Below are 25,695 nucleotides of genomic sequence, written 5' to 3' on the forward strand. Positions count from 1 at the left end.
ATTGGGGTGTCTATAATACAACCCCATGAGTGTGGTCACACCTTTCCCGTTCCTCAGCTCCACCCATATATATAAGACCCCTGGTCTGTTCTGCTTGAACACAGCTGTGATATTTTCCCTGATGAGCAACGCCACTCCTTCCCCTTTCATTCTCCCCCCACCCCCATTTCATTTAAAGTAACGGAAGGCTGGAACATCGAGCTGCCAGTCCTGCTCCTCCTGCAACCAATGTTAAAATTCCATGAACCAATCCACAGTCTAAGCTCATCTGCCTTTGCATTGAAATAGATGTACCAGAGAACACTTCCACCCCGTACACAACCTGTTAACGCAACAGTGGATACAATATGCACATCTTTGCCCTCCGTTCCTCTGGCACAAGGTTCAAGAGGCAGACACACAAACAAGCAGGTTATCGAGGCCACAAGGAACATATGGAGGCAGATTGGATTTGGAGATACAACAATGGTAACGGGCCCTTCTGGCCCTCGAGCTTGTGCTGCCCCAATTACACTCAAGTGATCAATAAACCTACTCTCCCACACGTCTTTGGAATGTAGGAGGAAACCGGATCATCTGGAGAACATGCAAACTCCCACATTAAATCTTGGTCGCAAACACTGCACTAACCACATTAATCCATTACTTTTGATTGGCACCAGGGTCAGGACAGACATGGTGGGCTGAAGGGCCTCTTTTTGTGCTTGTACTTTCCTGTTTTATGTTGAATCTTCCTCACTTCACTCTGAGCCCCTGGATCTGAAAATGTCCACAATATTTAAACCAATAATTTCACCATGCTGGTTGTGCCCTTTAAAAGCTGAGAACAGCTTCAATTCATTGCAAGAACAAGCTCAATAGCCTTCTCCGAGTGGCTGTTGGTACCATCCTGTGGCAGGAGCAAAGACTGCAGTAGGAAGACATATGGATCAAAAGAACACAATAGGAGCAGGAGTCAGCCATTCAGCCCGTCCAGCCTGTTCCACCTTTCAATGAGATCACAGCTGATCTGATGATGGGCTCATCTCCACCCACCTGCCTTTTCCCCCACATCCCTTAATTCCCCTACTATGCAGAAATCTATCCAACCATGTCTAAAATATATTCACTGATGTCGGCTCCACTGCTTCAATGGGCAGCGAGTTCCAGATTCACCACCCTCTGGGAAAAGCAGTTCCTCCCCATCTCGGCATGGTTAATGTGGCGGTCAGCGCCACACCTTTATCAGGACTGGGGTTCAAATCCCACACCGTCTGTAAGGAGTGTGCACGAGTGGGTTTCCTCCCACCCATCATTTAAAATGTACCATGGGTGGGGGGTGGGGGGGGCGGGCGGGGGGAAGGTGCAAGAACTCTTGGGCTGAAATGGCCTGTTAAGCTGTGTGTCAAAATTTAAATTTACTAACTGGATCTTGAGGCAATGTCCCCTAGTTCTGGTCTCCCCCACCAATAAAAACAACTTACTTACCTCTATCATATCGATGCCTTTCATAATTTTATATTTCGATAAGATCCCTTCTCAACGAGTACAGTCCCAGATGACTCAATCTCTCCTCATAGGCCAACCCCTCCAACACTGGAATCAACCTGGTGAACCCCCTCCAAAGCCAGTCCACCCTTCCTCAAGTCAGGAGACCAGAACTGCAAGCAGTCCTCCAGATGTGGCCTCAACAGGACCTTGTACAGTTACAGCATCACCTCCCTGTTCCTAAATTCAATCCCTCTGGCAACGAAGTCCAACGTTTCATTTGCCTTCCTGATAAACCTGCTGATTCACAGACCAGCACCAGAAGTAAAAGCAGGGCAAGACCTCGAGTGATTGAGAGCCCCTGGAGAGTTATAATTCGAAGATATCTAGCGACACAAGTAACTGTACATAGTTCCACAAAAGTGGCAACACAGACAGGTAGAAAAAATGTTTTGCACACTTGCCTTCAACAATCAAGGCATTGATGCCAGGAACAGGAAGGTCATGCTACCACCTTTAGTGAGACCTTGCATTGGAGTACTGTGTTCAGTTCTGGGTGCCTCCCTGCAGGTAAATTGTCATGAAGCTGGGAAGGGCGCGGAAAAGGATGTTCAGAATTTCTTGTCACGAACAAGCCATAAAATTCATTGTTTTGTGGTAGCATCACAGAGCAAACCACCGTACAAATCAAAGTAGTGTAAGGAAAAAGCAAAGTGAGGCATTGACAACGGCCTGGGGTTGGTGTCCTCAAGGTCAGGTTCAGCCCCAGACCTCCAACGGGAGGCTGTATGGGACGATCTCGGCCGAGCTGCAGGAGCCTCCCTGCAGCAACACTACAGCACGGAAACAGGCCCCCTTTCTTTTTCGCCTACCACACTGACCATTGCCCTCCATACCTCTCCCATCCATGTACCTGTCCAAATTCTTCTTCAATATTAAAATATGAGGTTAGTCTGTATCACAGCCATAAACACAGAGCGACTGGCTGGTTAAACATGGAGAACGGCTGCACGTTTTACATTTAGTCCTGTTTACAAAACAGCGTGAAGGCATCCAGATAACACAGGATTTCCCACTGGACTGATCTCAGAGGAGAAAGCAAATGAAATGACTGGTGGCAGTGACTGTTGACTCATGATCCACCAGGACATGAGTGGTCAGTCAGAACCATCCGACTGCGTGAACTTGGGTCCGGGATTAAATCCCAGCCTGTTCCTCGCTTGGCCGTTAGCAGCAATGGTGAGGATAGGGTCAGTGTTCCATTCCACCTGGTTGTTGGAGCCACATACCACTCTGCTCACCTTGCCCTGTCTGTTAGATGTGACCTCCATCCAGGTCAAGACAACACTGTGGCAGACAATTCCAACAGGGAGTCTGGTTGCCTGGAGAGACCCCATGCAGCACTGACGTGCACAGACCAATTTAAAACCTGTACCCTTCCTCTTGATTAAGTCACTCAAGAAAGAGCAGTGAGACATCCCTATTTCTTCTGGAAAGGTCCCAGAAATTAGAGGAGGAGGATTTTTCGCAAGGCCTCGTAGAGTCCAGTCATAGATCTTAAAGGCCTTCTCTACATAGCAGAGACTGGGAGAAAGTTTCACAGAGCACCTTCACTCTGTCTGCATCAGGGATCTCTCTCTGACGAAACACTTCTATTCTGCACCCCTCTCTCATGGTGACCTGTCTGTCCATACCCTCGAACAGTCCCAGCGAGACCCCCCGTAAATTGGAGGAGCAACAGTTGATTTTCCGTCTGGGCCCTCTCCAACTAGATGGCACTAATATTGACCCCTCCAGTTTCTGCTAGCCCACTCTTTGTTCTTCCTCCCTTCCCTCGAGCTCCCCACCCCTCTCCCTCTCCATTCACAGAGCGATTCCCCCCTCCCCGTTTGCTGATGTGCCCCTCCCTCCCTTATCTATTGCCTCCTGCCCGTGGGGACTACGTTCCTCCCCCTGCCCCTCAGAATTATGCTCAGGCGCCTGCCTACATCTTGCTCACATATTGATGAGGGGCCCAATCCCGAAATGTTGGTTATATCCCTTCACTTTGTTATACAAAGGACACTGTCAGATCAGCTGAGCTTCTCCAGCGTTGTGTTTTTATTTCAACCACGGTGTCTGAAGACTTTTGTGTTTTACTTCCATAGTTCTTAAAGGAGTCTGTGTCCCTGGTAGGAGTTTGTCTTTGACCAATCCTTTCTCAATGCCCCTCCTTTGGAATTAAGTGAGCAGCCAGGGCAGGAACTGTACAGACCAAGTGACAACAACTGTAGGGACAGGGTTTGTAAAGCTGCAGGAAACTAACTCCCTTGCCTGAATGTGCCAAGTAGGGTGGGCGTGAAAGGCCAGCGCATCAGATCACGAAGCTCAGCTCCAAGTGTCCGTAGAAAGGAGGGAGCCTCCAGCCCGACCCGGAGATCTCCAATGTTTTCCTCAAAGGAGGGTTCAGTAGGGTCACAAATGCAACCTCAGATTGCAGACGGATCCAGAGACCAGTGGTGAGGAGCCGGCAACCCCCGGACTTAGGTCGGATGCAAAGCTGAAAAGGGATAAAAGCTTTGTTAGAGAAAGAAAGTCTGCAGAGATGCATTTAATTTATTGCTCTGACCGTGGTGCACTACCAAGATACCCTGGGTTCTCCAAACATCAAACGGTTATGATCTATCAATGAGTATTGGGCATTAAGATTACAGTTTCTATCCATTAGGTCTTGATACAACCACATGTATCATACAGTGTCTTGATGTGTACACAGTGAGATGCTGAACGACCAAAGGAACTGCTCACACTGACCATTCGAGATTCTCATATTCATGAAACAATATTTACTTATTATTTGTATAGATGAATACTTGTCCTGCACATGTTTGTTTCTCCGTCTGTGTTATATCTGGTTGTGTTTCTGCGTGTTTTGCACCAAGGACTGGAGAACGCGGTTTCGTCGAGTGGTAACTTGTACAATCAGATGACAATAAACTGGACTTGCCCATTCACACACTGACTTAATTCTCTGGAGAAGTGGTTCTCAAACTTTTTCTTTCCACTCACACACCACTTTAAGTATTCTCTATGCCATAGGTGCTCTGTGATTAGTAAGGGATTGCTTAAGATGGGATGTGGGTGGAAAGAAAAAGGTTGAAAACCACTGCTTTAATCGCTCCTCATGGATTCGTTATGTGCACAGTTTCAAAGGAAATGGGCCAATGACAATTTTTCTCAACCAAAATACTTCAGTAACAACTGGGTCTAGAGCAGTGATTCTCAACCTTCCCTTCCCACCTTAAGCAATCCCTTACTAATCACAGAGCCCCGACGGCACAGGGATTGAAGTGGTACGTGAGTGGAAAGAAAAAGGTTGAGACCCACTGCTCCAAAGTCTCAGCTCCTTCCCTCCCTCTGATGGGCGGGTTAGAATTCCAACAGAGACGAGGGACTGCAGAACCTGGAGTAGGAGGAAGAACTGCGACAGAAGAGGTGTCGTGCAATGCTCTGCCAGATGGTGCACTTCAACCTACATCTACTTGACCAGCACGGTGTATTAAACCATGAAAAACTGTAAATGCAGCAAATAAACTGTAGATGGTCTCAGAGTCCAAAGAAAAGCAGAAAACGGGGCAAGAACTCAGCAGACAAGGTAGAAAGAATCCTTGGAGAACGAGGGAAACTGATCTCAAATGATGCTGCCTGATTTAAGAACAAGGAGATGATTGTGAACTTCAGGAGGACTGGAGGGGGGGGGGGACGGGGGGCACTACCCTCCACAGCACATCAACAACTCTGTAGTAGACAAGATGGAGTTCCTTGGAGTCCACTTAAGTAGTGGCCCATTGTGGACATCTCCTCACTTTCGGGAAGGTGCACGTCCTGAGAAGACCAAGGCAGGCAAGGCTACCGGCCACTACCCTGTCAACAGTCAAGACGAGCACTCAGTGGCACAGGGCAGCTTCTTTCCCTCTGCCATCTGAATGGACAATGAACCATAGACTCACTTTGTCATTTTCTCGCACTATTTTGTTTCTTGTGAAATGTGGGTTATAGAAATGTTTGCTGCCTCAAAACAATGATTTTATGACGTGTTCATGAGCTTATCGAGAGCATCCTGACCGCCTACATTACAGTGTGGGTGCGGTTGTTGCACAGCCATGGATCGGAGCTCAATCCACAGGACCATAAAAGTGGCAGAGAGGATTACTGGAGTCTTGCACCCCCCCCCCACCCCACCCTCCCATATTGATGTGTTGCATTTTTAAAATATTTTTATTATCTAATAAAATACCTATACACATAATAATCTAGTGAATGGTCAAAAGCATACCATGTACATAACACAAATTTAAAAATCAGAGCACAGCTATGACTTAATCTTATCCAAAATATTTAAACTAAGATTTGCTTGAATTAATGGTTGACACATATTTGATAATATATCAAAGACTCTTTTTTCCACTGGCATCCCAGTTAATTAGCTGTGTGCAGTGTCCCAGGACATGAAGCCACTTGTGCTGTTTCCACTGGGACACCTTTAACCGGGACATTGCTTTTACACTCCCCGGGGGATCGGAGAGTCGACCTTCGAATGGAGTGGATGGAAGTCGTCCTTTTTAATCAGCATGGCGGCGTCAGCTGACCAGGGGGTTACGAGCAAGGGTAGAGGACGTCAATCCCCAGTGTGATTCGACGCCGGTGTGCTGATAGTTTTCCTTTCCCCACTGGACCCTGAATCGGTTAATTCCTGGGACAAGGTGCCAGTGGAAAAGGGCCTAAAGATAATATTGAAATGAAGAAGAGGGAAAAATAGAGGATAATCGCCCCATTAAGGGGGAAAATGATTAAAAAATAACAAATACACAAAATAACAAATACAAAATAAGTTATAAGTAAAATTCCCTTATAAAAATATAATTCATACTTCTCAAATATTACCTTTATCTTCCGTAATATAATCTGTGTTTACGATTTCCAATCAAACTCACATTGATCTAATATGTCTCTAAAAGTAAAAAGAACCCATAGAATCAAACCCCTCCCTCTAACAAGGTTAACTATAGAAACAATTGACAACTACAATAAACCAGAAGCATCCAAATACCTTAATTCTTTAAATTATGCTGGTAATCCATGAAAGGGCCCAGTGCCTTATGAAAATTAAACTTTACATTTTTAATATTTTTCCAATTTTTTTTTCTAAAAGCAGTAAAGACGTGATATCATGGAGCCATTGTAGACAAGAGTATTATCTTTCCATTTCATCAAAATTGCCCACCTAGCTAAGGTAAAAGCTAAAATTTGCTTTTGAGATGAAGTCAATAATATATCCTGTTCTTGTGAATAACCAAATAAAGCAGGTTTTTAAATTTGATCTTAAAAATCACTTGCCAAGTTTGAAAAACATATGGATCGATGAAGTCTCATCACATAGTGGATCAATATCAGAAGTGAGATGATTGATCTTTCGATCTATGTATTCTATGCATCACTTCAAATTGCAACAACGCCGTGCACAGAAAAGGGGACTCGTTAATCAAATTTAAAATCGTATCCCAGCCCTCACCTGCGAGTGATAAATTCAAATCAAGTTCGTCGTGATCTGGGATCGTTGTCTAAAGAGGGCACACAAACAAAATCATTGAGGACCCGTCCACCCTGCACTCAGTATCTTTCAGCTGCTCCCGTCGGGGAAGAGATCGGAGCCAGGCTGAGGAACACCTTCTTCCCCGATGAGTGATTGCTGATCTGCTCATGCAATTCCTCCATTACTCCACTATTTATTTATTTTTATACATTTACTGCATGGGTCTATACAAGTGTTTGCGTGTTTTTACACAAGGACCAAAGAACGCCATTTCATTCAGTTGTACAAGAACAACTGCTTTGTGATTCTGATAATAAATCAGAACTTCCTGATTTCTTCGAGCATTTTCTGTTTTAGTTCCATGAATTCAACCCCAATCTATGCTTTGGGATCATTAACCATCAGGTTAAACTGGTATCAATGTGGCAAAGCCCATTGCCCTCTCACCTGCCCAGTGTCCCTCCAGAATGGGTGTAGTACTTGTTGTAGTCCAGTCGCAGTAGAAGCTGGGCCAAGCCAGAGTTAATCTGGTGATTGCGGACGCTCGACAGTATCTTGAAGAGTTGGGATGACTGCTGACTGAAGCCCTAAGAATCAGCCAAAACAACAAGTGAACCAGGCTGAGTCAACAGATGGAACACCTGCCTCTTCTGCGCGAGTGACAGTGAAAGCTAAAAATCCAATTGCAGAGTGACACGGTTAGCACAACCCTGTTACAGTGTCAGCGACTCGGGTTTGAATCACACGCTGCATGGAAGGGGTTTGTACGATCTCCCCGGGTACTCCAGTTTCATCCAACCCTTCAAAATATTTAAGGGCTGTAGGTCAATTGGGGCATTTTGGTGGCAGAAGTTTGTGGGCCCAAAGGGCCCGTTACTGTGCTGCATGTCTAAATTTAAATTAAAAAAACTACTCCCCACAGTACAGCTGGCAGAGCCACTGCCTCACGGCACCAGTGAACCAGGTTTAATCACGACATCAGATGTTTGTTTGCAAGCTCTCGCTGTGGTGGTGCGGGTTTGCCCCAGGTGCTCCGGTTTTATTCCACATCCCAGAGACGTATGTTGATGGGTTACCGTAAAAACTTTACCCTTACCTCTCAGGTAGTCAATGCAACTTACGGGTGATAAAACCAGCTGGTGTCTGCATAGGCAATGTGAAGAACTGTCCAAATAAATTTGGACTTGCAGCAAAGTAATTAGCCCTTCTGGCTCAAGAGCCTGTGCCCTCCAATTAACTTACAAATTCTGCAAATTCTTGGAAGGTGGGAGGAAACCGGAGCCCCCCTGGAGAAAACCCACGCAGACGTGGGGAGAACGTACAAACTCCTTACAGAATGCGCTGGATTCGAACCCTGGTCCTGGTCGCTGGCGCTGTAATATTGCTGCGTTAACCATACCATCCTCAAAATCGGGGGATTCTTCATCACCCACCTTATTGGTAAAAGGAACGTGCCTTAACCACTTCAAGTGGAGATTTACCAGGATGAGGCAAGGTTAGCAGAGCTGGGACTTTTCTCAGAGGGAAAACGGATGATTTGATAGAGGTCTACAAGATTCTGAGAGGCATAGATAGGGTGAACAGGCAGCACCTGTTTCCCAGGGCAGGAACAGCAAACACCAGAGGACGCCTGTACAAAATGGAGGGAAGTTTAGGGGAGTCACCATGAATACACAGAGAGTTGTGGGGGCCTGGAATGCCTTTCCAGGGATGGTGGTGGAGGTTGAAAAATTAGGGGCATTTAAGAGACTCTTAGACAGGCTCATGGATGAAAGAAAAATAGAGGGTTACAGGGTAGGGTGGGTTTAGTTTTTTTTAACCAATATAGGGGTTGGCACAACATCGAGGGCTGAAGGGCCTGTATGTGCTGAGGGCAACAGCGCACCCCTCTCCCACTGATGTACCAAAGCTTCGGCCTAAATCCCCTCACTCAAGTGCAGAGGTTGGACCCAGTTTCTTTCATCTCATAGGTGTAGCATGGTCACAGCTTACCGTGACCAGGAAGTCCAGTTGTGGGGCACCCCGGTCATCAATGGGTCCTGGATTCTGATTGACCAAGGAGCAGAAGTTATGGCACAATTCCAGGATCTCGTTCAAACAGTGGAACACCTGCATAGAATGGGTTCGGATACAGCTGATTCATCAAAAAAACCACAATATTAACAAAACAGTAGAAGCCCAAAAATCCAGACCACCCAAGAATCCAGACTCCTCAAACGGTCCGACCCAATCCTACCGTGTAAGCTGTTCAGCAAACGTGATAACCATATACCCCAGGGCAAAGAAGGTATAAGCTTTTCAGCCCATCGAGTCTGGCCTGCTATTCAGTCATTTTCCCCATTCGGCCCTCTGCCTGGCTTCCTCCCCATAACTTTTGATGCCCAGGCTGATCAAGAACTTATCAATCTCTCCCTTAAATACACCCAATAGTCTGGCCTCCACATCCACCTGTGGCAACAAATTCCAGAGTCACTGCCCTCTGGCTGCAGAAAGTCCTCTTTCAATCTCTGTTCTAAGCGGATGCCCTTCAATCCTCAAATTGTGCCCTCTTGTCCTAGACTCTCCTACCACATGAAACAACCTTTCTACATCTACTCTGACCATGCTTCTTCCCTCCCCCGCCCCAATTCTCCTAACTTCCATCGAGTGCAGGTCAAACGCTCATCATTTGATAACCCTTACATTCCCAGAATCATCCTTGTGAACCTCCTCCGAACTCTCTACAAAGTCAGCACATCCTTTCTTAAACAAGGACCCAAAACTGTTTCCAATACTCCAAGTGCTTGAGAAAGCCTGCCAGACTCATCCTGACGTCCCTGCTATAAAAGGCCAGTGTACTCACGGGTTTGAGCAGGATGAACGACTGAGCCAGCAAGTTACTCAGGAAATGATCGTGAGCCAGTCGGATGCTTTCAAAATCTCGGATGGAATTTATCTGCTGGAGAAGCTGCGAAAACTGAGACTCCAGGACATCCACCTGAAAGGACACAAGGCAGCATCAGTATCCTACAAAAAGAAACTGCCGAACTGAACACACACAGGGGATTGGATCCCCTCAAATGTTGATTTGCTATGGGCCAATCTTTGCTTCCACTCTGTTGAAGATGGTGGAGAAGGTGAGCAAATTTAAGTTCTTGGGAGTCACTGTCTTGAAGGATCATTCTTGGACCCAACACACTAATGGCTTCATGAATAAAGCTCATCAGCACCTCTACATCCTCAAGAGTTGGCTGAGATTTGGTATGATACCAGAAACCCTGGGTGCCTGGAATGCCTTGCCAGGGATGGTGGTGGCGGCCGAAATATTAGGGGGCATTTAAGAGACTCCTGGACAGGCACATGGATGAAAGAAAAATAGAGGGTTACAAGTAGGAAGGTTTTGTTTATTTTTGTTGTAAGATATAGATCGGCACATCAATGGCCGAAGGGTCTGTACTGTGCTGTAGTGTTCGATGTTCTATCTACTACTCCCCAATTCCTGAGAGCACAATCCCAGTGGATGGGCCTCGTGTGGGGGTCCTGGTTGTACATGGTGCTGAAGGTGGTGGTTTGTTCCCGGTTACCTGGAGGTAGTACTGCAGGTTGTCCACAAGGAAAGCCATGTGGTTTCTCACTCTCCACTTGACCGCATCGGTCTGGTTGGACGCCAGGTGCTTCCGTTGCATCTGCACAGCCCAGCAGTGCTGCAGTTCCGCCTGCACTCTCCGCACACTCAGCAAGTACTTGAACACAATATTGTACCTCGGGGAGAGAATGCTAGGTAGTCAGAAATTCAGAGCTACAAATATCGTCTCTCAACCAAGAACAGACAGATCCCCCCAGCCCCCCTCCCGCCAAATTGAGGGAATGCCATTGTCCTCGCCGGGACTGAACACCCCTCTCTGTACCTCGATTCTAGAGTAACTTCCTAATGAAAATAGCAGTCTGTCTGGGTTGGTAGCAGAATTTCACGCTGAGTACTGGTGCACCTCAGTGCTATATGCTCAGACCACTCCTGTCATGCTACTGACCCACGACCACATCGCCAGTTCATCAAGTTAGCAGATGACCCAACGGTCGTCGGCCTCATCAGCAACAACAATGTGTCGCCCTACAGAGAAGGGGTGGAAAATCTCGTGAAATGGTGCGAGTGTAATGACCAGAGTTTCAACATGGACAAGACAAAGGAGATGATTGTGGACTTCAGGAACAACTACCCTCCACTACACATCAACAACTCTGTAGTAGACAGAGTGGAGAGCACCAAGTTCCTTGGAGTTCACTTAATTAGTGACCTATCATGGACACTCAACTTCTCAGGAAGGCACAACAGCAACTGCATTTTCTGAAGTCTGAAGCAGGCAAGGCTACCGGCCATCATTCTGTCAACCTTCCACGGGAGCTCTACAAGAGCATCCTGGCCACTGCATCACAGTGTGGGCATGATTGTTCCAGAGAAATGGACCTAAGTCAATCCACAGGACCATAAGAGCGGCAGAGAGGGTTAGGGTTAGGTCACTGGAGTCTCCCTCTCCGCCATCGACATGATCTACCAGAATTGTTGCTTGAAGAGAATGCGCAAAATCACTGAGGACCCCCTTCCACCCTCCACACAGCATCTTTTCAGCTGCTCCCATTGAGAAAGAGATAATCAGAGCCGGAACCACCAGGCTGAGGAACAGATTCTTCCCACCGACAGTGAGAACGCTGAACGACCAAAGGAACTGCTCACACGAACCCTCCAAACTCAAGTATTTCCAAAACATTTATTTATTGCATTTATGAATACTTGTCATGTACTGAATCATATACTGGCTGTCTGTCTGTGTGTTTTGCACCAAGAACCAGAGAATGCTACGTCATTGGGTTGAACTTGTGCAATCAGATGACACAAATTTGATTTGTCAGAGATGAGAGGTTGCAAGCCATGAAAAACAAAATTCAGATGATGCAAGTACAAAATCAAAGCAGAAATTGTAGGATACAGTCTCCAAATTGAATTCTTGCTTTCTGTCTGTACCATCACCTCTTGTCAGTTTTTCTCTCTCCTCAAGCACAGCTGGACTTCCTGGCCATTTCCTACACACCTGCATTTAGCAGCCTTCCATTTGTTTTTACTCCTCTTCCTAACTCACGTTGGAATGAGCTGCCCTCATTAAGCCAAAGGGGCTCCCTGAAAATAGCCGATCCCCACAACATCCCTGGCCTCACCCTATCAAAGATATTCCATTGAGAATGTTGAGATTGTATAAGACGCTGGTGCGGCCTAATTTGGAGTTCTGTGTGCAGTTCTGGTCGCCTAATTATAGGAAGGATATAAACAGAGTGGAGAGAGTGCAGAGAAGATTTACCAGAATGTTACCTGGGTTTAAGCATCTAGAGTATAGGGAGAGATTGGACAGATTAGGTCTTTATTCTTTGGAGCGTAGAAGGTTGAGAGGGGATTTGATAGAGGTATTTAAGATTATGAAAGGGATAGACAGAGTGGATGTGGATAGACTATTTCCGTTAAGAGTAGGAGAGATTGAAACAAGAGGACATGAGTTAAGGGGTAGAGGTTTAGAGGTAACATGAGGGGGAATTTCTTTACTCAGAGAGTGGTAGCGGTGTGGAATGAGCTTCCGGGAGAAATAGTGGCGGCGGAGTCAATTGTATTATTTAAGAAAAGGTTGGACAGGTATATGGATGAGAAGAAGATGGAGGGTTATGAATGTATTGTTATTGTGCAGGGAGGTGGGACTAGAGAGGGGTGTTTGGTTCGGTGCGGACTAGAAGGGCCTAATGGCCTGTTTCCGTGCTGTAATTGTTATGTTATTATGTTATGTTATGTTTGTTTCTTTCCATCCCTTCCCCTTCTGTTCTGCACTGATTTTGTTCAGTCAGTTTCTCTTTTCCCAGATGCTGCCCGATCTGTAGTGTGGTTCCAGCGTTACTGTGAGATGTCAGGCCTGGATACTCAAATGGATGTCACACCCCAAAGCACGATATTGAAGAGAACAGGAAACTTTGTCCAATTATTCCTCAATATTCATACTTTCTTAAAACCTGGTGCACATTTAACATAGTCTTCTTCAGTTTCTGCTAGCCCACTCCCCTTCCCCATCCCTCTGTCTTCATTCCTCCAGCTCTCCACCCCCTTCCCTCTCCATTCACAGAGCCATCTCACCCTCCCCCTGTTTGCTGCTGTGCCCTCCCTCCCTCCTCCACCTATTACCTCCTGCCTGGGGGACCGTGCTCCTCCCCCTGGCCCTCTCCCCCGTCATTTTGTTCGGGTGCCTGCCCACATTTTGCTCATTCCTCAATGAAATGTTGGTTACTTGTTTTATTTATGTATCTTTACCTTAACTATATAAAGTACATGGTTTGACCTGCTGAGTTTGGAAGTAAAACTTTAAAGTCTGCAGATAGCATGGTTGAAGAAACAATACAGTACTGGAGAAACTCAGTCGGTCAAACCGTGAACTTTATAAAGCAAAGATAAAGATGCATAACCAATGTTTCAGGCTAGACGTTGGTTATGTATCTTTGCTATCTAAAGACCTGCCAAGTTTCTCCAGCATTGTGTATTTACTTCATTCACAGTGTCTGTCGCCTTTCATGTTTAACTCCTGCATATGCAACATTACTTATCAAACATCCAGAGAATCAACTCTTTTTTTGAATCCCTCCAGAGTTCTGACCTAGCTCGAGTATCTCCAGTTAGTGTGCTGTGTTTGATTCGATGCCTGTGCAGATCGGCTTCTCTCAGCTAGGGCCGCAGTAGAAATTAAAACACTGGCCAGGCTTGGAAGGAAAAGCAAGTCATACTGAGCGGGGCCCGCAAGAGAGACAACAACAATTCACAGAGTAACCTTACTTTTCCAGTACAGCAGGGGTGAACAGGATGTGCAAAGGCCATTGCACCTTGTACGACAGTCCCAGAGCAGACCAGCCAGTCGTCGGGGCTTCACGAGGTAAAGATGACGGATCACGGTTTTGTGTCGAGTCTGTGAGTGGGGAAATAGATCCAGAAAGAAATAGCAAATCTTACAATGGAATAAAATGCTCAGCAATTGTTAACACTTGGGAATGAAAGGACAACAGCTCAGTATCTGAAAGGAAGGGCTGAGGGAAGCAGAAATCAACACTGTTCTACAAACTCTACATAATTGTCTTAGAGAAGGTTGTGTTTGATTTGTCCTGTCATCGGCATTTGGTGCAACAATGAGAACACTGAACATTACAGCTCAGTACAGGCCATTTGGTATTTGATGATGTGCCGACCTATATAAACCTATTTAACAAATGAAACGTTCCCAATGTCACACCCATAACCCTCTATTTTTCCTGCACCCTGTGTGGCAAAGAGTCTTTTAGATGTCCTGATGATACCAACACCACCCCTGCCAATGTATTCCAAGCACCCACCACTCTGTTTAAAATACTTACCTCTGGCATTTTTCGTGGGCGTCATGGTAGCACAGTAGTTAAATGCAATGCTGTTACAGCGCCAGCAACTTGGGTTTGATCTGATCCTGTCTGCAAGGAATTTGTATGATCTCCCCTTGTTTGCACAAGTTTCCTCCAGGCGCTCTAGTTTCTTCAAAACTGAGGGTTAATTGGGCAGTAAGGGCTCATGGGTCAAAAGTCCTGTTACCATACTGTTTGACAAAATTTAAACTTTCCTCCCTTCACCTTGTACAGATGTCCTCCGGTGTCTGCTACGTGCCTCAGGAAAATGGTTCTGGGTGTCGGCCCTATCTACAACTCTCAATCTTGTCAACCTTTATTAAATCCCCTTTCATCTTTCTTCACTCCAAAGACTCTGTTAACCTTGCCTTAAGACAATTTCTTCAATCCAGGCATCATCCTGGGAAATCTTCTCTGTACCCTTTCCACAGCTTCCACATCGTATAATGAGGTGACCAGAACTGAACTCAATATTCCAAGGGTGGACTAATTAGAGTTTTATAGAGCTGAAACATGACCTCACAACTCTTGAAATCAAACCATTCAGGTGAATGAAGACCAGCATACGAAAAGCCTTCTAAACTATCCTGTCAACCTGCGCGGCAACCTCGAGAGACCCATGGATTTGGACCCCAAAGTCCTTCTGTTCTTCCGCACTGTTACGAATCCTCCCATTAACCACATGCTCAGCCTTTAGGTTTGACCTTCCAAAAAGCAACACCACACTTATTCAGATTGAACTCCATCTACCAATTTCCCACCCCACTCTGCCTCCTGTCTCTATCCTGTTGAAACTACAACTTTCTACACTATCCACACCACCAACCTTTGCAAATTTACTGACCCATCCCTCTGCTTCTTCGCCCAGGTCATTAATAATAATGAGGGAGAAAAAAAAAAATCACAGACCAGGGATCCCAGATCTCTGCAGAACTCCTCTGGTCACAGACCATCTACAACTACCCTCTGTTTTGTGCAGGCAAGCCAATTCTGAATCCACACAGCCAAGATTCCATGGATCCCATGCCTCATGAATTTCTGAACGAGTCTCCCATGGGGCAAACACCTTGCTAAAATCCTCAAACATATCTACTGCCAACCTTCGTCAATTTCTTTTGTTACTGCCTCAAAAAACTCAATTACGATCTTGAGGCACGACATGCCCCCCACAAAGCTTAATGACAATCCCCAAGAAGACGACGCTTCTCTAAATGCTCGTATACCCTGTCCCCAAGAATTCTGTCCAATAGTTAGTATATGGATCTGGGGTCACATGCAAAGCAGAGCATCAGTGGAAAGGAAGGTATTGACCGTAAATGCTGTGCACCAGGCCAAAAGGACATAGATACAAGGGACAGCTCCTCCTTCCTTGCTCAACTTCTTTCAGGTGATCGGACGGATGTTAATTGCGCCACTTGAACAGCCTGCACTGGGTTCCGGACGGTGCTCGGGGCACACACATTACAGATTTGGCATCAACTGGTGATACACCACCGGTGTTGCCTTTCCTGACTTCTCTACCTGCACACGATGCAACATATACAGAGACAGTTCAAAACAAACCAGTGCACCCACCTACCTTTAGGGTCTTTCCCATGGTACTCAACAGTGAGATGCAGCAGCGGGAGAAGATTGTCATCATCCAGTAACACCCTGTGTGCTGATTGCTGAAAGGCTACGTTGACATCTATAACATAGTCATAGATGAAAGCGCAGGAAGCCACAGAGGAGAAAACAACTTCAATTAATTTTTTATCTTTGCCGCAATTTAATTACATATTTTAATAATGTAGAAGCACAAGATCATTAAGACCAGGCATTGAGCCTGCATCACCACCCTGCCCCAACTTGCAGCTCAAACATTTTTCCGCCCAATCCCCATTTCCCTAAATTCCTTTTTATGTCCTCAGCAGTCATTGCTAGAGTACGTGCAATTTCACACTGGAATTTTTTTTTAAACTATAACCAAGGTGGAAGAGCTAACCTATCAATTACAGGTAGAGCAAGAGGAGCCAGTACAGATAAACAAGACTGGCTGTTAAAAAATTTTTGATTTGGGTTTAAAATCTTAAAATAACTTGAAGGGAGATGAGAATGGTGAAAGATGTTGATTAAGATTTCAGTGCCAGTGGAGATGGAAGAATCATGTACTTACTCCATCAAGTCATTTAGACAAATAGTAAAAAGGCAAGGTATAGACGGATCATAAGACCATGAGAAATAGCAGCAGAAATAGGCAATTCAGCCCATCAAGCCTGCCCCACCATTTAACCAGGAGCTGATCAATTTCCCCCACTTAGCCCCACTACCCAGCCTTCTCCCCATAACCTTTGATGCCCTGGCTAATTTAGAACCTATCAATTTCTGTGTTATCTACACCCAATGACCTGGTCTCTACATCCATCTGTGCAACAAATTCCACAGATTCACCGCCCTGTGGCCCCTCAATCCTGAAGTTGTGCCCTTTTATTCTGGACCCTCTCAACATGGGAAACAACCTTTCTTCATCTATGCTGTCCATGCCTTTCAATATTCAAATATTCAAAATGTCTCAAATTAGACCCCCACCCCCCCCTCCTCCTCTTAAATTCCAATGAGTTCAGCCCAAGAGCAGTCAGATGATCCTCATACAATAACCCTTTCAAGCAAGCCATTTTGGTCAATCCAAGCAAGCCTGGCCATGCACTTTTAGTGCAGGTGCTATGCAAATGTAGTCTTAGGCCTGGGCAGGCTTAGTCAAGATAGGTGCAGACAGGCTATAAAAGCAGCTCACATCTACAAATGCTGTGCATTACACTGACATTGATTGAACGCACGTTGATGCACAAGTTCTTCAGGCAATAGCAATTATTGTCTTCAGGAAGATTCAATACAGTAGAAATGTCTTGTCAATATCGCAACAGCTGCGATACATTCTGTTACATTTGTGGTGAGTACATGCTTAAGGCTCAAAGACGCAGCAGTGGGGGCCGCTGGGGGATGGGACAGCCACACTGGGCCACTTCGGCTTTCTGGGCCGCCCTCCGCAGCTCAAAGCACAGCAGAGCAATGCCCGTCTTCCCTGGGTGGTGCTGCGGCTCTGAAGGGCGCTACGAGGCACCTCTCAATATGAATGGGATGCTGTCTGAAAGGCAAGTTTTAAGTTTCAGATCCGCTCTTGTAGCCGGCCTCCAGACAGAGGCCTGACAATGAAATAAGGGAAAGAGAAGCAAAAGAGAATCCCTTCAGACTCACTGAGTGTCTCCTGAACAATGGCGCAATTCTTTGGTGAGGTACCGGCGGGCCGACTGCCTTTCATTTAATGTTCACTATTGTTCTAAACAAATGCAGGAAGAGCCAACATTTCTACTAAATCATAAAACATTACAGCACAGAAAAACAGCCCCTTTGGCTGTACCAAACTATTATTCCGCCTTGTCCCATCGACCCGCATCCATTCTATATCCCTCCCGACTCCTCTTATCCATTGACCTGTCCAAGTTTTTCTTAAATGTTAAAATTGAGCCCACATTCACCACGTCAGCTCATTTCACTCTCTATATGAGGAAATTCCACCTAATGTTCCTCTAAACCTCTCCCCTTTCACCCTTAACCCATGACCTCCGGTTTGTATCTTACTTAACCTCAGAGGAACATTTTTTAGTTGTAGTAAGCAAAGCTGAGGAAATGATCCTAAACTTAATTATTTCTCTCCACACTCTATTCCCAACACTAATAACATCTCCCTCCAGTTAGACATCTTGTTTACCGTGTTCAGTGACTGCAGTTGGTGGAGTCTTCAATAAATGCTGTGCACTGTCGATGAAAGCCTGAAACAGTTCACCTCGACCCAGTAAGTAGAAATCTTTGATTATCTGTAAAACAGCCCAGGACATATCGGACAGTTCTCAGTGCTAATCCACAGTTTTTATGTCAAAGCTTTTTATACACAGTAGAAAGTCGTTCCTTTCTTTCTAAGGCCCAGAATGAAGAACCACACAAATATTGAAAAGGGTAGAACCATTACTGTTTCGCAAGTTGAAGTAGTCAGTTCACATCACACTAGAGTGTTAAATTACTTCAGATGACAGCAGAACAAATGGGGATGCATCTGAGAGTTTGAGGGAAAACTTTAGTCTTGGGTAAATGGTGCCATACAATCCAGGCAAATTCAGCGAATAAAGAACTGAGAGGGCACTGCACTGTCAGGGTAGTGAACAAGGAACAGGCTATTTTAGATCTTGGCTGTTCAAAGGTTGATGATAGCATCATGAAGAAAGCACGTCAGCACCTCTACTTCCTCAGGAGTTTGCGGAGGTTTGGTAGGACGTTGGGAACCGAGACAAATTTCTACAGATGTGTGGTGGACAGGGTGCTGACTGGCTGCATCGTCAAGAGGAAAAATGAGAGTAAACAAGAGAAGAATATTTAAACGGGAAGAGCTTCTAAAGCTATGTAAAAAAGGGAAAGACTAGTAAGGGGAAATGTGACTCATAGAGAGAGGGGAAAGAAGTGCAGGGGAATTTACAATGGGGAAGAAGAAAAACAAAAGAATTAAACAAAACCTGAATGTCTATCTCCAGAAGGTGACATAATAAGCTCAATAAAATATTGGAGAACCAACAGTATAGTTGGTTATAGTTGATAATGAGGAAATTTTTTAAAATGTTAAAGAAACTCCAATTTCTCAAGGATCTGATCATCTGCAGACCAGTTTTGAGAAAAAGATGATAGAGAGGTATGGTTAGCGTTACGCTGTTACAGCGCCAGTGATCGGGGCTGACCGTAAAGAGTTGTAAGTTTTCTTCGTGTCTGCGTGGCTTTTCCCCGGGAGCTCTGGTTTCTTCCCACCATTCAAAATTTACCAGAGGGTGTAGGTTAAGGGGGTGTAAATTGGACGGCACGGGCTCGTGGACTGAAAGGGCCTGTTACTGTGCTGTATGTCTAAATTTTAAAAAAATTTAAATTAAATTTGAAAAGATAATGGTTGCCTAAAAATGATGGATATACTTGCTATACAGTAAATGTAACAAAAGATAATCAGACTGGTTCCCAGGTTTGATCTGCTGAGTTTCTCCAGCATTGTACTTCACCCACAGTAGTTTCCCATTCCAATTACCCAGCACCAAAAGTTACCACATATTTAAAAGTAAAACCCCATGAGGATACCTCAGCTCCAACGTCTGGTTATAGTACGTGTGCTGCATTTTCATCTCGACATCATCTTTACTTGGGGTGCCAAGTCTCTGCTTTTCCCTCCTGCCCTCTTATCCATGTCCATCTTTGGCCTCTTGGCTGTTGGCCTATTCTCTCCTCACCCCCCCTCCTTTCCTCCAGCGCCCACTTTTTTTTTTTAAATATATAAATTGGGGAACCATGTCTTTTTGTTCAGACTTTGCAGGGCTCTTACCTTTACCTCCTATGGACACTGCAGGATCTGCTGAGTTAGGGGTGGCCAAACTACTGCCCTTGAGCCAACTGCAGCCTGTTGCCCATTTTTAAGTGGCCTGGGCTGAATTTTAAAAATAAAATGGAATATGGCCTGTTAAAACAGAGTCTTCAACAAAAAATTGCACTGTCTGTAGATTGCACTTCTTAGTTTCAACAATAGATGTCGCTGCCATTTCGATGAACAAGACCAAAAGTTAAACTGTTCAGTAGTGCATTGTTATTTTGATAGAAAATTATTTTTTGATGGCGCTCAGATTTTCTGGACTAAAACACTGTTTTTCTTGCAGTGCAACTGGTTGAAAACTGCTGGGCTTAATATTGTTTGGCCCATGGCTCCTCATATGTTTCCCATTTGTGGCCCACAACCAAAAAAAGTTTGGCCACCCCTGTGTTGAGTTTGTCCAGCAGCACTTGGGTATTTTTACTGCAACCACAGAGTCTTCAGACTTCCTGGTTTCATTCAATGCCAATTCAATTCTCACTGAAGAAAAGCTGCAGCTTTAACTTCTATTACCTCGGAGAGCAAGGTCAGCAGAAACAGGCGAATGCCACCGATTCCAAGTTGGTCTCCTACTCACACACAGCTTGCCTGCGGAGTCACCAAGTCAAAATTAAAATGCTCAAAGCCCAGTTTGTGATCATTGTTCATTCTCACCTTGAGTTGTCCCAGGAGTCCTGCCTCTTCCACCAGGAGCTTCCACAGATGCTGGTGAAAACAAAGAGAAACACAGAGGAAAATATACCACAGGGGAATGCAGAACCATTGAGCGTGAGTGCCACAGTAGCAGAGAGACAATATGAATGGCACTTCATCCGAAAAGCCTACCTACATTTTCCTACTCCTCGTCCCTCCTAGATCAGTACGTTCAAGCATTAGCAGACAATTCTCCATTACATAGGATAACAATTTTTTCTAAAGATTTGCTTCCTGGGGAAAAAAAGGGGAATATGATAGACTAACTACTTCAAGCTGAACACAGTTTATTTCAGATTTGCTGTATCACATAGGAATTGGGAGAAAGGCAGGTGTTCCTTGACTTACAATGGGGTTAAGTTCTGATAAGAATTTTCCACTTACAATGGGCTTAAGTTGGAAAAAAATACACTACTGTAAATCATAGCACGTTGAAGTCTACCTTAAACCTGCTCAAAACATTACCGTAGCCTTCACTGGGGCAAATTTATCTCAAACAAAGCCTATTTGAAGAATAATTATTTCTGAATAACACTGGACTCCTTCCCTGCAAAACATTTTTAAGTTATTTTATAATTAAATATTGAATATCTTTTATTCCACAATGGAAAAAAAAACAATTTTAATCATAAAATATGGCAATAACGACCATTATAACTGAAAAAAAAATCATGTCAGACCATCGCAAGTAGAGGAGCATCTACATGAATTTAACTTTTAATGACTCAATCGCATAATGATTTTAGGTCAACTGACCTAAAAATGTTCTGCCGCCGATTTTCATTTGTACTCAGCATCTGATGCCTCTTGCGTCAGTGTCCAACAATAGTCGGCCAACGTCGATGGATTCTAGTTCCCCTGATCCTGCTTTTCCGTGGTCGCAATGTCCTGGTGAAACCTTTCACTGTGTTCATCACTGACAGCACCGAGATCAGCGGGGAAGGAGTCCGAGTGAGAATGCGGAAAATGAATTTTCAATGACCTGTCGCTCTTCACGGTTTTGCATTAAAGTACAACGCCCAAGAAACTCACCAGGTCAGACAGTGTACTTTGTATAGCAAAGATAAATAATCAACATTTATGGCTTGAGCCCTTCGGAAATCACAAAAATAGGTTTTATATGCAAAAAATAGTACGCGATGGGAAAATTTTAAAGATGATTTTCGTGATCAGCAGTCCAAAATCTATAAAATACACTCAAAAGTGTTCAGGAAGCAAAATCTTCGTTGTCCAGTGTTATTCAGAAATAATTATTCTTCAAAACTGATCTGACACTGCACCAGATTCAAACCATAGTCGAAAGCGCTGTAAGAGCATTGCACTAACCGCTACGCTAAGCGTGAGTTATAACGGCAAGATATGCAAGTTAGAGACATAATCTGTTATTAAGGCTTGATTCCCAGGGTATAGTTTATGTCATAGATTAACAAGAGAGACTACAGATGAGGCAAAACTGGAGCAACACACAACAAAATGCTGGGAGAACTCAGTAGGCCAGGTAGCATTTGTGGAAGGCAATATTTTGGGCTAAAACCCTTCATCAGGAAATTCCCACATAAAGGGTTGTCTTCCTGATTGAAGGTTTCAGCCTGAGCTGTGGCAATCTATTGCCTTCCATGGATGCTATCCGCCCACTGAGTTCCTGCAGCACTTTGGGCACAGCTCTAATTATCAGAGATTTGGGCCAGAACTTCAATCAGAAATAGCTAAATGAAAGGGGTTGTTGTTGTTTTTCTCCCAGACGCATCAATTCATTTTTATAACAATTTCAACAATTTTTACAAAACTTAAAACAAGAAATGCTGGAATAAACTCAACATCACCAAAACCAAGGAACTGATTGTGGACTTCAGAAAGGGAAACCAAGAGGTGTACGATCCATTGATTACTGGGTGGGGTGGGGGGGTGGGGGGTGGGGGGGGAGGGAGTTCTTTGGAATCACCATCTTGGAAGATCTTTCCTGAATCCAACACATTAATGGCATCATGAAGAAAGCACGTCAGCGCCTCCGTTTCCTCAGGAGTTTGCGTAGGTTTGGTATGACATTGGAAACTCTGGCAAATTTCTACGGGTGTGTGGTGGAAAGTGGGCTGACCGGCTGCATCATGGTCTGGGACACCAATTCCCCTGAGCGAAAAGCCATAATGGACACAGCCCACAACATCACAGGCAAAACCCTCCCCACAGTCAAGAGCATCTACAGGGAACGCTGCTGTGCGAGAGCAGCAACAATCATCAAGGACCCACACCACCCGGCACATGGTCTGTTCTAGCTGCTACCGTCAGGAAAGAGGTCTCGGTGCCACAATACTGGCGCTAGTAGGTTCAGGAACAGCTGCTCCCCCTCCACCATCAGACTCCTCAACAACAAACTCCATCAGGGACTCATTTAAGGACTCTTAACTTTGCACTTTATTGATTTTTTTCCCCTCTCTGTACTGCAGTTTGTTTACATTTCTTAATTTCTTTACATACATTGAGTAGAGTTTTTATTGGCACTACCGATAAGTGGTAATCTGCCTCGCCCATAAGAAAAAGAATCTCAGGGCTGAATGTGATGTCATGTATGTACTCTGACCATAAATCTGAAAGTAAATAATTTGGTCCTTGAGTCTGCTCCAGAATTCAATAAAATCTACTTCAAACATTATTTTCCTGTCTCTCTCCTGGTTCTTTCCCAATGACCCGGAGGGTCAAATGAATGTTTCCAGTGTTTGCTCTTTCCATTAAATGCTTCACTTATTAAGCCATCAGTTCACCAGACCCAATGCACACTGGTGAATGTCATGGAAAACAGGAATTAGAATGGCAATCATAGTCGCCCATTTCTATACAACCGAGTAATTAAACCCTTTCTTACCTCAGCCACTGTACTTCGAATCTTATCAATTAGATTCTCAAAGTCCACGAGATTGAAAAGCGGCTGTTGTTTGAGCTTGTGAAGCTCTGCAGCAAATGTATCTTCCTGGTTCTTCAAAATGGACCCTGCAGAAGACACAGAAAGTACAGGTCTGAGAGGTTTGGTGTGCGACAACAAACACCCACAGCAGTTCCAAGAAGAATTTGGCCAAACTGGCTCAAGTGCTTTTGGAAAACATTTCCAAGTCAGGCTGTTCATTGTAAAGAAAAACATATTCAGATAACTCCATTTAATAGGGAGCTGCTGCCAAGTTCCTCCCAGCAACTTTTTCAAAGCTCGTTAATTTGCTAGAGAGTTGCATCAAATTGCTGCCATCCATCAGAGGACTAATTTTCATGATTCAGATTAGACACGTGTAGTAAAACACAAAAGTTTGCAGATGCTGTGATTGTAGAAATGCTGGAGTAGCTCAGCTGGTCTCGCAGATTCTATAACAGGCAAAAATGGATGACCATTTCTTGAGGAAGTGATCAGACCCAAAACGTCAGTAATACAGATTTACCTCCAATGGGGATTGCGAGACCTGCTGAGTTCCTCCGGCATTTCTGTGTTTTTTAATATGTAGTATTCAATTAGAAAGGGCATCATAGCCAATCCTGCTTCGATCCAATCTCCTCGTTTCCCCTCCCCTCATTCCAATTTCTCCAGTCCAGTGACAGAGAAGACCATCGCAGCAAGTTCACCCACAGACCAAATACCCTTTCCAGGCCTGATGTGGACTGGCCGCACCATGGGTTCCAAGACGAACTACAGATGGATCAGAAGTAAAAAACGAAAGTCTGAAGACACCGTGATTGAAGTAAAACCACAATGCTGGAGAAATTCAGTAGGTTAAGCAGGTGTACTTTACACAGCAAAGATAAAGATACCAGAACATTTTGGGCTTGAGCCCTTCATGAAGGTAATGAGCAAAATACCAAATAGTACTGGTGGGGATGGATTTGTCACTGTAGAATGGTGGGTATAGTACTGGTGGGAATGGGACTGACACTGCATAACACTGGGGTACAGTATTGGGGTTCGGTCTGTCACTGTACAACACTGGGTACAGTACCAGAGGGAATGTGTCTGTCACTGTACATCACTGTGTACAGTACCAGTGGAGATGTGTCTGTCATTGTATAATACTGGGTACAGTACTGGTGGGGACAGGACAGTCCCTGTACAACACTGGATACAGTACCAGAGGGAATGTGTCTGTCGCTGTACATCACTGTGTACAGTACCAGTGGAGATGTGTCTGTCATTGTATAATACTGGGTACAGTACTGGTGGGGACAGGACTGTCCCTGTACAACACTGGATACAGTACCAGAGGGAATGTGTCTGTCGCTGTACATCACTGTGTACAGTACCAGTGGAGATGTGTCTGTCATTGTATAATACTGGGTGCAGTACTGGTGGGGACAGGACTGTCCCTGTACAACACTGGATACAGTACCAGAGGGAATGTGTCTGTCGCTGTACATCACTGTGTACAGTACCAGTGGAGACGTGTCTGTCATTGTATAATACTGGGTACAGTACTGGTGGGGACAGGACTGTCCCTGTACAACACTGGATACAGTACCAGAGGGAATGTGTCTGTCGCTGTACATCACTGTGTACAGTACCAGTGGAGACGTGTCTGTCATTGTATAATACTGGGTACAGTACTGGTGGGGACAGGACTGTCCCTGTACAACACTGGATACAGTACCAGAGGGAATGTGTCTGTCGCTGTACATCACTGTGTACAGTACCAGTGGAGATGTGTCTGTCATTGTATAATACTGGGTACAGTACTGGTGGGGACAGGACTGTCCCTGTACAACACTGGATACAGTACCAGAGGGAATGTGTCTGTCGCTGTACATCACTGTGTACAGTACCAGTGGAGATGTGTCTGTCATTGTATAATACTGGGTGCAGTACTGGTGGGGACAGGACTGTCCCTGTACAACACTGGATACAGTACCAGAGGGAATGTGTCTGTCGCTGTACATCACTGTGTACAGTACCAGTGGAGACGTGTCTGTCATTGTATAATACTGGGTACAGTACTGGTGGGGACAGGACTGTCCCTGTACAACACTGGATACAGTACCAGAGGGAATGTGTCTGTCGCTGTACATCACTGTGTACAGTACCAGTGGAGACGTGTCTGTCATTGTATAATACTGGGTACAGTACTGGTGGGGACAG

General features: G+C 45.0%; 1 protein-coding gene across 4 annotated transcripts in view; it reads right to left on the reverse strand.

Moving 5' to 3' along the window:
• Positions 1-3,544: 3,544 nt before the first annotated feature.
• Positions 3,545-25,695, reverse strand: part of tubgcp4 (tubulin gamma complex component 4) — a 40,162-nt gene continuing 18,011 nt past the window's right edge. For 2 of the 4 annotated variants that reach the window (XM_069902507.1, XM_069902510.1), the window contains 10 exons: positions 23,452-23,576; positions 20,553-20,603; positions 18,216-18,321; positions 16,047-16,154; positions 13,875-14,004; positions 10,603-10,780; positions 9,882-10,016; positions 9,032-9,148; positions 7,487-7,626; positions 3,545-4,006 (listed from right to left, as the gene is read on the reverse strand). In XM_069902507.1, coding sequence (XP_069758608.1) covers positions 3,922-4,006; positions 7,487-7,626; positions 9,032-9,148; positions 9,882-10,016; positions 10,603-10,780; positions 13,875-14,004; positions 16,047-16,154; positions 18,216-18,321; positions 20,553-20,603; positions 23,452-23,576 — 1,175 coding nt within the window. In that variant the 3' untranslated portion in view covers positions 3,545-3,921. Of the gene's footprint in view, positions 4,007-6,390; positions 6,458-7,018; positions 7,068-7,486; positions 7,627-9,031; positions 9,149-9,881; positions 10,017-10,602; positions 10,781-13,874; positions 14,005-16,046; positions 16,155-18,215; positions 18,322-20,552; positions 20,604-23,451; positions 23,577-25,695 lie in introns of all 4 variants that reach the window. The other 2 variants (XM_069902508.1, XM_069902509.1) reach the window with 2 other exon arrangements.

This window comes from Narcine bancroftii, chromosome 11, assembly GCF_036971445.1.
Source record: "Narcine bancroftii isolate sNarBan1 chromosome 11, sNarBan1.hap1, whole genome shotgun sequence".
NCBI lineage: Eukaryota > Metazoa > Chordata > Chondrichthyes > Torpediniformes > Narcinidae > Narcine > Narcine bancroftii.